The sequence below is a fragment of the Hyla sarda genome, chromosome 9 (assembly GCF_029499605.1).
Source record: "Hyla sarda isolate aHylSar1 chromosome 9, aHylSar1.hap1, whole genome shotgun sequence".
NCBI classification, from domain to species: domain Eukaryota; kingdom Metazoa; phylum Chordata; class Amphibia; order Anura; family Hylidae; genus Hyla; species Hyla sarda.
The window spans coordinates 174,902,432-174,914,071 of NC_079197.1; the positions used below are offsets into that span (position 1 = coordinate 174,902,432).

The window sequence follows — 11,640 nt, forward strand, 5'->3', positions numbered from 1 at the left end:
TTCAGCAACTTCAAGAAGTGGTACTGTATGCAACCGCCGATATTCCTGTAGACTTCATCACCTAATGGGGTCACCTAATATATATGTAAATATATATTTACACACACAGACATTTATAGCCCCAGTAAAGCTGTGTACACATTACTTCCCTGTAATCTTGTACACAAATCCATGTATTATCACAAAATGGTTTAAAGGGGTACTCCACTGGAAAACATTTTCTTTTAAATCAAGTTAAAAATATTAGTAAATTACTTCTATTAAAAAATCCCAATCCTTCCAGTACTTATTAGCTGCTGGAAATTTTAGAATTTCCTTTCTGCCTGACCAAAGTGCTCTCTGCTGACACCTCTTTCCATGTCAGGAACTGTCCAGAGCAAGGGAGGTTTGCTATGGGGATTTTCTCCTGCTCTGGACAGTTCCCTAAAATGGACAGATGTGTCAGCAGAGAGCACTGTTGTCAGGCAGAAACGAAATTCAAAAAGAAAAGAACTTCCTGTGTATTATACAGCAGCTGATAAGTACTGCAAGGATTGGGATTTTTTATAGAAATAATTTACAAATCTGTTTAACTTTCTGGCACCAGTTGATTTAAAAGAAAATGTTTTCCAGTGGAGTACCCCTTTAAACTGCATCATAAATATCGTCTTTCATTGTATTCATAACAGAGAACATATCAATGGTCTGATAAATCTGCTGCAGTGCATTTTGGGAGTGAAGCCTGGAATGGTTTGTGATCTCACGGGAAATCTGAAGCAGAAAATCCAAAGCAGCAAAGGAGGCAAATACTTGTAAGGCTTATACAGAGGGTGCCAGGACTTATGCACATTAGTGATTGCATATTGTGTATTCAGATATTAAAGGGGATAATACTTATAAGTAGAAGGATAAGACACGGTTTCGGTCTCCTCCAGTCGTAGATTGTGACATGCATCAATCTAACTCTGCAGATATATATACCAACCTATATGCAGCCGCAGTTCAGTAGCTGTAAGAAATAGTCAATGGGCGGTCAACAAGGGGTTAATCAACAAAGCTCCTCAGAAAGGGATTTTAGGTTCAGGGTGCCTATAAGCTATAATAGGATTTGTGTCCTCCGGATCCTGAATGTGTTAAAAGTGTATTCCCTTCAGATGATGTTACAGCCACAATCCTTGTAAACTCCAGTTCCTACAAGGACCGGAATAGAGGGAAAGGACTGACACAGCGCCTCATCTGTCCTCAGGTTGTGTGTGGTATTCCATTGAAGTAAATGGAGCCAAGAGGCAGGAATCAGCTCTGCTTTTCTATTCCTGGATAACCCCTCTTAGGATACGTCCACACGGTGGGTTTACAGTGAGTTTCCCAGTGCGAGTGTGACCGGGAGCGGAAAATCCACAGCAGCCTTACCAAACTTACAGTGGGAAACTCTACCCATGTGAACATACCGTACATTGGCCATACACACCAGATACAAGTTGGCTGAATGAAGACTTCAGAATGTGTTTTTGGATTTTTACAGCGTTTTGGTCATGTTTTTGCAGTGATTTGTGCAACTACGGTAAATAGCACAATTTTTGCATTGATTTTGTGAGCACCCAGCATCCCCTGGAATATCATGTGACCAGTCCTCATCCCATCCCCTGGAATATCATGTGACCAGTCTTCATCCCCCTCCCCTGGAATATCATGTGACCAGTCCTCATCCCCCTCCCCTGGAATATCATGTGACCAGTCCTCATCCCCTCCCCAGGAATATCATGAGACCAGTCCTCATCCCCCTCCCCAGGAATATCATGTGACCAGTCCTCATCCCCCTCCCCAGGAATATCATGTGACCAGTCCTCATCCCCCTCCCCAGGAATATCATGTGACCAGTCCTCATCCCCCTCCCCAGGAATATCATGTGACCAGTCCTCATCCCCCTCCCCAGGAATATCATGTGACCAGTCCTCATCCCCTCCCAAGGAATATCATGTGACCAGTCCTCATCCCCTCCCCCGGAATATCATGTGACCAGTCCTCATCCCCTCCCCCGGGTATAGCATGTGACTGGGCCACATTCATACTTGGAACATTTTATTTTTTTTCACATTTAGAGTGTACAAAAAAAAAAAAAAAATAAGAAACTTCTATCTGTCCAAGATGAGCGGACAGGAGAGTGGGGAGAACACAGCGCCTGAGCGCGCGCACACACAGGTCGGAATGTTGTCACATGACAGGAAGGTATATACAGGAGGTCACAGGTCACTCCAGGGACTGCAGCATCAGCAGCTGCTTGAGAACCTTGGTTTGGCTCGTTTCCCGAATCTCTCCGGCTAGGAACATCTCATCCACCACCGTGTACACCTGATGGGGAGGAGAGTGTAAGATGTGGGGACAGCACAGTGCTGGCGATCGGCACAACAACGCTCTACAACACTCACCTTATAGAAGTTGAAGACTAGATCCAACTCACATACGTTGTGGAAGTATTCATTCAGCACCTACGAAACAAGAGGGAGGAGGAGGTAAGTCACAGAGACTCCGCCCATAACATGAAAACCAGAAAAAAGGGGTATCCCCAACATTTAAAGTTGTCTCCTAGCCAACAGATAAGGGATAGTAAGCGGATTCCCAAAAGATTAGAGGATTATTTCCCAAATAAATGGAGGGCAATGCGCACGTGCAGACAGCGCTCTACCCATTTTTAAGATAGAGGGCGACTCTACCAAGTTATAACTACCCGGGGAAATAAACCTTATTCACAGAGCAGGGAGTAGGTTTCTGATTGGGGGGGGGGGGTTACCGCTGTGTGAGCCAACTCTGCCGATGATTTGCTGGGTGGGCTGTTATTAAAGCCCATTTCCGAGGGTGGGGGCCAGAGCGCGCCATGGACATGTGAGTAGCCGCCCCCCTTACAGGAGACTGCCGGGGGCCCCAGGAGTTGTACCTCTCACAATCAGAAACTTATCCCCTCCTTATCCTAGATACTCCAGAGAAAAGAATTATTTTTTTAAATCAACTATAACAAAAAAGTTACAGAGTTGTAAATTACTTCTATTAAAAAAAAAAAATTTAAAAAAAATATTCCTTCCAGTACTTATCAGCTGCTGTATACTACAGAGGAAGTTGTGTAGTTCTTTCCAGTCTGACCACAGTGCTCTCTACTGACACCCCTGTCCAGGTTAGGAACTGTCCAGAGCAGAAGCGAATCCCCATAGCAAACCTATTTTGCTCCGAGCAGTTCCTGACATGGACAGAGGTGTCAGCAGAGAGCACTGTGGTCAGACTGGAAAGTACAACTCAACTTCTGCTGTAGTATACAGCAGCTGATAAGTACTGGAAGGATTACGATTTTTATATAGAAGTCATTTACAAATCTGTTTAACTTTCCGACACCAGTTGATTTACTAAAAAGTCTCTGTTCCCTTACATAAATGTGAAAACCCAAGATGGAGGATCAGCTAAGTCTCTAAGACTCTGCCCTCCAAAGTCTCACCTCTACAAAGTTATGGATGGCTTCCAGGTACGCCAGGTTGTTGTCCGTCACATCCACACAGATGCAGAAGTAGAGACCGGCGTAGCGGCGGTAGATGATCTTAAAATTCCTGAACTGAAAGGAGAAGAAAAAGATGGATAACAACATAGCAATTACAGCCAAAATTGCGGTAAAATAGCTCGGTTTTTTTTGCCACTTCAGAAAAAAACATATAAAAATGCAAAAAAAATTCCTTGTAGTATTCCAGATTGTTCCCACTGAACATCTTCTTATCTTTGATCACAATGTTGCGTCTTATTCAGCATTCTAAAGGGGTATTCCGGTGGAAATTTTTTTTTTCCATATGAACTGGCTCCAGAAAGTTTAAACAGATTTCTAAATTACTTCTATTAAAAAATATTAATCCTACCAGTACTTAACAGCTGCTGAAGTTGAGTTGTTCTTTTCTGTCTGACCACAGTGCCCTCTGCTGACACCTCTGTCTGTCTCAGGATCTGTCCAGAGTAGGAGCAAATCCCCCATAGCAAACCTCTCCTGCTCTGGACAGTTCCTGAGACATACAGAGGTGTCAGCAGAGAGCACTGTGGTCAGACAGAAAAGAACAACGCAATTTCAGCATCTGATAAGTACTGGTAGGATTAAGATTTTTTAATACAAGTACCGTATTTTTCGCCGTATAAGACGCACTTTTTCTTCCCCAAAACTGGGGGGAAAAAGTCGGCGAGTCTTATACGGCGAACACACCCCTATCGCGGCGGTCCCTGCGGCCATCAACGGCCGGGACCCGCGGCTAATACAGGACATCACCGATCGCGGTGATGCCCTGTATTAACCCTTCAGACGCGGTGATCAAAGCTGACCGCCGAGTCTGAAGGGAAAGTGACACTAATCCGGCTGTTCAGTCGGGCTGTTCGGGACCGCCGCGGGAGGGACCTTATCTGCCTCCTCGGTGTCTTCTCCGTTCAAGGATCCCCTGTATGGCCGGTGCTCTCCTTCCTCGTCGTCGCGTACGTGCGTCGGCGTGCGTAACGACATGATGGCGGCGACGGAGAGCGAGGATACCCGGCCGGCAGCAGAAACGTTCCGGAGCGACGGGGACACGGCGACAGCGATGGAGCGACATCCAGGGCAGCGGTGACGGGTCCGGAGCGGCGGGGACACGTATTACCTCCTATGCAGTGGTCTTCAATCTGCGGACCTCCAGATGTTGCAAAACTACAACTCCCAGCATGCCCGGACAGCCAACGGCTGTCCGGGCATGCTGGGAGTTGTAGTTTTGCAACATCTGGAGGTTCGCAGGTTGAAGACCACTATTGGGTTCAAAATCTTTATTTTTTTAGATTTTGCACCTATAAATTGGGTGCGTCTTATACGCCGGTGCGTCCTATAGGACGAAAAATATGGTAATTTACAAATCTTACCCACCATAAAATCTCTTTTTCGTAGCTTTCATTAGGGGACACTGCATCAGTATAGAGAAAAGGAGATTTTTTTGTACTCTCGTAGCCTTCATTGGGGGACACCTAAACTGATGCGGTGTCCCCCAATGAAGTGCGGCCGAGAACATTTTTTTTCACCGGAATACCCTTTTAAGTCCTGATTCTGACACAGATTCTACATCTAAAATCCACATAAAATCCAACCACGCTTGTTTCACATTTTTCCAATGTGGATTTGGAATTTTTGAAAATTCCCCATTTAGATTTGAAGCAGTTTTTTAAATTTATTTTTTAACAGATTTTGCTGATGATTCTCTCGTGAAATCTACACAAAATTTTTAGTTGTTAATTGACCCTGAGAGAAATAATTTGCCCCTGTGCAAAAGTATCGACTCCCTTAAAGGGGCATTCCCATCTCACAACAGTAGATTTTCGCACACTTAGACTGAGGAATTCCACCTTTGGCTATGTTCACATGGCGGAATTTTTGGCAGAATTCCGTCAGAAAATTCTGCTAAGAAATTCCGCAAAATTAACTGCACTTGAATTGAATGGGGATCCCGCTGTCCCATTCACACAGCAGAATTCTCGCTGCAGCAGCTGATAAGTACTGGAAGAATTAAGATTTTTAAACCCTTAAGGCTTTCAATTTTGCACCTAAAATTCCATATTATGGCTTATTTTTGGTGCCACCAATTCTACTTTGCAGTGACATTAGTCATTTTACCAAAAAATCCATGGTAAAACGGAAAAAAAAAAAAAATTAATTGTGCGACAAAATTGAAGAAAAAACACCATTTTGTAACTTTTGGGGGCTTCCGTTTCTACGCAGTCCATTTTTCAGTAAAAATGACACCTTCTCTTTATTCTGTAGGTCCATACGATTAAAATGATCCCCTACTTATATAGGTTTGATTTTGTCGTAAAAATCATAACTACATGCAGGAAATTTTGTACGTTTAATATTGTCATCTTCTGACCCCTATAACTTTTTTCTTTTTCCGTGTAAGGGCCCGTATCATTTTTGTGCCATGATCTGAAGTTTTTATCGATACCGTATTTGTTTTGATTGGACTTTTTAATAGCCTTTTATTCATTTTTTTGTTCTATAAAAAGTGACCAAAAATACCCTATTTTGGACTTTGGAATTTTTTTGCGCGTACGCCATTGACCGTGCGGTTTAATTAACGATACATTTTTTATAATTCAGACATTTCCTAACGCGGTGATACCACATATGTTTATATTTATTTTGACCAAGTTTTTTTTTTGAAAATGGTAAAAGGGGGGCGATTCTTACTTCTATCAGGGAAGGGGTTAATGCATCATTAGTAACTTTTTTTTGCTGTGTTATAGCCCCCTCTAGTGGCTATAACATGCAGTACATTGATTCCTAACACTGATCATCGGCATAGAACTATATGCAGATGATCAATGTTATCGGCGCTTGACTTCTCCTGCCTAGATCTCAGGCATGGAAAAGTCAATCGCCGATCGAAAACGCCGGAGGCAGGTAACAGACCCTACTCTCTAGTCCTAGCTGATTGGGACATCGCGATTTCACCGCGATGGTCCCGATCAGCCCGACTGAGATGCCGGGATGCAATTTTTTCAACTTTAGACGCGACTAAAGGGTTAATAGCGCTCGACACAACGATCGATGCCACACGCTATTAGCCCAGGGTCCCGGCTTTCATTAGCCGCCGGGACCGACCCGCAATGACACAGGGTCACGGCGTGACCCTGCATTATAGACTGAGACCGGGCATAGGACGTACAGGTACGCCCTGCATCCTTCAGAGGTTAAATAGAAGTCATTTACAAATCTGTTTAACTTTCCGGCACCAGTTGATTTAAAAAAAATATATATATGTTTTCCAGCAGAGTACCCCTTTAAGATTTACCTAGACAAGGCATAACTTCTGTTATTTGCTTCATGTATTCCCATCTAAGCTTGTTATCCCCTATCCATAGGAATTGGGATAACAAGCTGATCATTGGGGGTCCGACCACTGGGACCACAAATCCACTATGAAAAGAGCCCTCCAGCCACTGATTCATTTATTCTACATGGGGTCACCATGTTCATTCGGAGAACAGTTATTTCTCCATTCTCTGGATTGGACCCCCCAATGATCAGCTTGTTATCACCTATCCTATGGATAGAGGAAAAAAAACTGATATGGGAAAACCCCTTTAAGGCTTCCATATAAAGAAGAGAAAAGTGGGTCTGTCTATAATGAGCCCACCGCCATACGGAGCCCTTCTTACCTCCACAAAGTTGGTGTGCTTGGCGTCTCGGACAGTCACCACGGCGTGAACCTCCTCTATAAGCTTCTGCTTCTCGTCATCGTCAAACTGCATGTACCATTTGGCCAGACGGGTCTTGCCGGCGCGGTTCTGGATCAGGATGAAGCGGATCTGTAGGAGGAAACAGAACCAAACATTATACATCACATGAAATTATATAAGTGATATATCTGTATACAGAGAGGCAGAGACGGCCCAAGACAGTGTGCTGCCTGGGTCCAAGGGTGCAGAGAGGCCTCAGGGACCTGTGGTATATAGAGGTAGTAGAGGAGAGGTGTATGGTATATAGAGGTAGTAGAGGAGAGGTTTATGGTATATAGAGGTAGTAGAGGAGAGGCGTATGGTATATAGAGGCAGTGGAGGAGAGGCTTATGGTATATAGAGGTAGTGGAGGAGAGGTGTATGGTATATAGAGGAGAGGTGTATGGTATATAGAGGTAGTAGAGGAGATGTGTATGGTATATAGAAGTAGTAGAGGAGATGCGTATGGTATATAGAGGTAGTAGAGGAGAGGTGTATGGTATATAGAGGTAGTAGAGGAGAGGCGTATGGTATATAGAGGTAGTAGAGGAAAGGCGTATGGTATATAGAGGTAGTAGAGGAAAGGCGTACGGTATATAGAGGAGAGGCGTACGGTATATAGAGGTAGTAGAGGAGAGGCGTACGGTATATAGAGGTAGTAGAGGAGAGGCGTACGGTATATAGAGGTAGTAGAGGAGAGGGGTACTGTATATAGAGGTAGTAGAGGAGAGGCGTACGGTATATAGAGGTAGTAGAGGAGAGGCGTACGGTATATAGAGGTAGTAGAGGAGAGGCGTACGGTATATAGAGGTAGTAGGAGATGCGTATGGTATATAGAGGTAGTAGAGGAGAGGCGTATGGTATATAGAGGTAGTAGAGGAGAGGCGTATGGTATATAGAGGTAGTAGAGGAGAGGTGTATGGTATATAGAGGTAGTAGAAGATATATGTAAGGTATATAGAAGTAGTAGAGGTGATGTATACTATATGATATACAGAGGATAAAAATGTGATACATATAGGACTAGTAACAGATATAGAAGTGATATATGAGGTATATATACGGATATGAGATCTATATAAATATATATAGAGGCCATCAGATATAGGTGTGATATGAGGTATATATATATATATATATATATATATATATATATGGAGGCCATCAGATATAGGTGTGATATGAGGTGTATATATGGAGCCCATCAGATATAGGTGTGATATGAGGTGTATATATATATGGAGGCCATCAGATATAGGTGTGATGAGGTGTATATATATGGAGGCCATCAGATATAGGTGTGATATGAGGTGTATATATAGAGGCTATCAGATATTACACGGCACTGCGGGTGTCTGTGGTAGGTGGCGGGCAGGGCAGGTCGGTATCTCGGGCGCAGTGAAGGGCTATAGAGAAATACAATTAGAATTAAAAATTCCAGGGATGCTCACCATGTTTGACTCTCCCTTCTCTTCCTTTCCTGTCACTCGCTCCGGATTTCCGGAGGAACTACAAGCCCCATACTGCTTCACGGGGAAATCAGGAAGTGACGACAGAGCCTGGCCTGATGGGTGTTATGACGCAGAACGGCCTGCAGAGGGCGCGGCGGCATATAAAGGCGGGAAATCTGCGAGTCCTGTCAGATGTGTTTTGTCTTATTGTCACCATCTTCTCAGTTAAAGCCTGTGTTATAGCGTCACTGTCCTGTCAGTTATATCGTCAGTAATCGTCATAGTCCTGTCAGTTATATCGTGTTAAATCGTCATAGTCCTGTCAGTTATATCGTGTTAAATCGTCACAGTCCTGTCAGTTATATCGTGTGTTATATCATCACAGTCCTGTCAGTTATATCTTATGTTATATCGTCACATTCCTTTCAGTTATATCTGGTGTTTTATATCGTCACTGTCCTGTCGGTTATATCTGGTGTTTTATAGCGTCACAGTCCTGTCGGTTATATCTGGTGTTTTATAGCGTCACAGTCCTGTTGGTTATATCTGGTGTTTTATATCGTCACAGTCCTGTCGGTTATATCTGGTGTTTTATAGCGTCACAGTCCTGTCGGTTATATCTGGTGTTTTATATCGTCACAGTCCTGTCGGTTATATCTGGTGTTTTATATCGTCACAGTCCTGTCGGTTATATCTGGTGTTTTATATCGTCACAGTCCTGTCGGTTATATCTGGTGTTTTATATCGTCACAGTCCTGTCGGTTATATCTGGTGTTTTATATCGTCACAGTCCTGTCGGTTATATCTGGTGTTTTATATCGTCACAGTCCTGTCGGTTATATCTGGTGTTTTATAGCGTCACAGTCCTGTCGGTTATATCTGGTGTTTTATATCGTCACAGTCCTGTCGGTTATATCTGGTGTTTTATATCGTCACAGTCCTGTCAGTTATATCTGGTGTTTTATATTATCACAGTCCTGTCGGTTATATCTGGTGTTTTATAGCGTCACAGTCCTGTCGGTTATATCTGGTGTTTTATAGCGTCACAGTCCTGTCGGTTATATCTGGTGTTTTATATCGTCACAGTCCTGTCGGTTATATCTGGTGTTTTATATCGTCACAGTCCTGTCGGTTATATCTGATGTTTTATGTCGTCACAGTCCTGTCGGTTATATCTGGTGTTTTATAGCGTCACAGTCCTGTCGGTTATATCTGGTGTTTTATAGCGTCACAGTCCTGTTGGTTATATCTGGTGTTTTATATTGTCACAGTCCTGTCAGTTATATCTGGTGTTTTATATTGTCACAGTCCTGTCGGTTATATCTGGTGTTTATATCGTCACAGTCCTGTCGGTTATATCTGGTGTTTTATAGCGTCACAGTCCTGTCGGTTATATCTGGTGTTTTATATTGTCACAGTCCTGTCGGTTATATCTGGTGTTTTATATCGTCACTGTCCTGTCGGTTATATCTGGTGTTTTATAGCGTCACAGTCCTGTCGGTTATATCTGGTGTTTTATAGCGTCACAGTCCTGTCCTGTCGGTTATATCTGGTGTTTTATATCGTCACAGTCCTGTTGGTTATATCTGGTGTTTTATATTGTCACAGTCCTGTCGGTTATATCTGGTGTTTTATATCGTCACAGTCCTGTCGGTTATATCTGGTGTTTTATATAGTCACAGTCCTGTCGGTTATATCTGATGTTTTATATCGTCACAGTCCTGTCGGTTATATCTGGTGTTTTATATCGTCACAGTCCTGTCGGTTATATCTGGTGTTTTATAGCGTCACAGTCCTGTCGGTTATATCTGGTGTTTTATAGCGTCACAGTCCTGTTGGTTATATCTGGTGTTTTATATTGTCACAGTCCTGTCAGTTATATCTGGTGTTTTATATTGTCACAGTCCTGTCGGTTATATCTGGTGTTTATATCGTCACAGTCCTGTCGGTTATATCTGGTGTTTTATATCGTCACAGTCCTGTCGGTTATATCTGGTGTTTTATAGCGTCACAGTCCTGTCGGTTATATCTGGTGTTTTATATTGTCACAGTCCTGTCGGTTATATCTGGTGTTTTATATCGTCACTGTCCTGTCGGTTATATCTGGTGTTTTATAGCGTCACAGTCCTGTCGGTTATATCTGGTGTTTTATAGCGTCACAGTCCTGTCCTGTCGGTTATATCTGGTGTTTTATATCGTCACAGTCCTGTTGGTTATATCTGGTGTTTTATATTGTCACAGTCCTGTCGGTTATATCTGGTGTTTTATATCGTCACAGTCCTGTCGGTTATATCTGGTGTTTTATATAGTCACAGTCCTGTCGGTTATATCTGATGTTTTATATCGTCACAGTCCTGTCGGTTATATCTGGTGTTTTATATAGTCACAGTCCTGTCGGTTATATCTGGTGTTTTATATCGTCACAGTCCTGTCGGTTATATCTGGTGTTTTATAGCGTCACAGTCCTGTCGGTTATATCTGGTGTTTATATCGTCACAGTCCTGTCGGTTATATCTGGTGTTTTATAGCGTCACAGTCCTGTCGGTTATATCTGGTGTTTTATATTGTCACAGTCCTGTCGGTTATATCTGGTGTTTATATCGTCACAGTCCTGTCGGTTATATCTGGTGTTTTATAGCGTCACAGTCCTGTCGGTTATATCTGGTGTTTTATATCGTCACAGTCCTGTCGGTTATATCTGGTGTTTTATATCGTCACAGTCCTGTCGGTTATATCTGGTGTTTTATAGCGTCACAGTCCTGTCGGTTATATCTGGTGTTTTATATTGTCACAGTCCTGTCGGTTATATCTGGTGTTTTATATCGTCACAGTCCTGTCGGTTATATCTGGTGTTTTATATAGTCACAGTCCTGTCGGTTATATCTGGTGTTTTATATCGTCACAGTCCTGTCGGTTATATCTGGTGTTTTATATAGTCACAGTCCTGTCGGTTATATCT

The 11,640-nt window shown here is 43.0% G+C and overlaps 1 protein-coding gene across 1 annotated transcript; it reads right to left on the minus strand.

The window, feature by feature from the left end:
• Positions 1-2,047: 2,047 nt before the first annotated feature.
• On the minus strand, positions 2,048-8,839 carry AP2S1 (adaptor related protein complex 2 subunit sigma 1). Its single transcript, XM_056539014.1, has 5 exons — positions 8,682-8,839; positions 7,171-7,320; positions 3,461-3,574; positions 2,406-2,465; positions 2,048-2,328 (listed from the first exon to the last, which is right to left on the minus strand). Exons 1-5 carry the CDS (start codon positions 8,682-8,684, stop codon positions 2,227-2,229), a joined length of 429 nt encoding a protein of 142 aa, XP_056394989.1. The 5' UTR covers positions 8,685-8,839; the 3' UTR covers positions 2,048-2,226.
• Between the last annotated feature and the right edge of the window lie 2,801 nt (positions 8,840-11,640).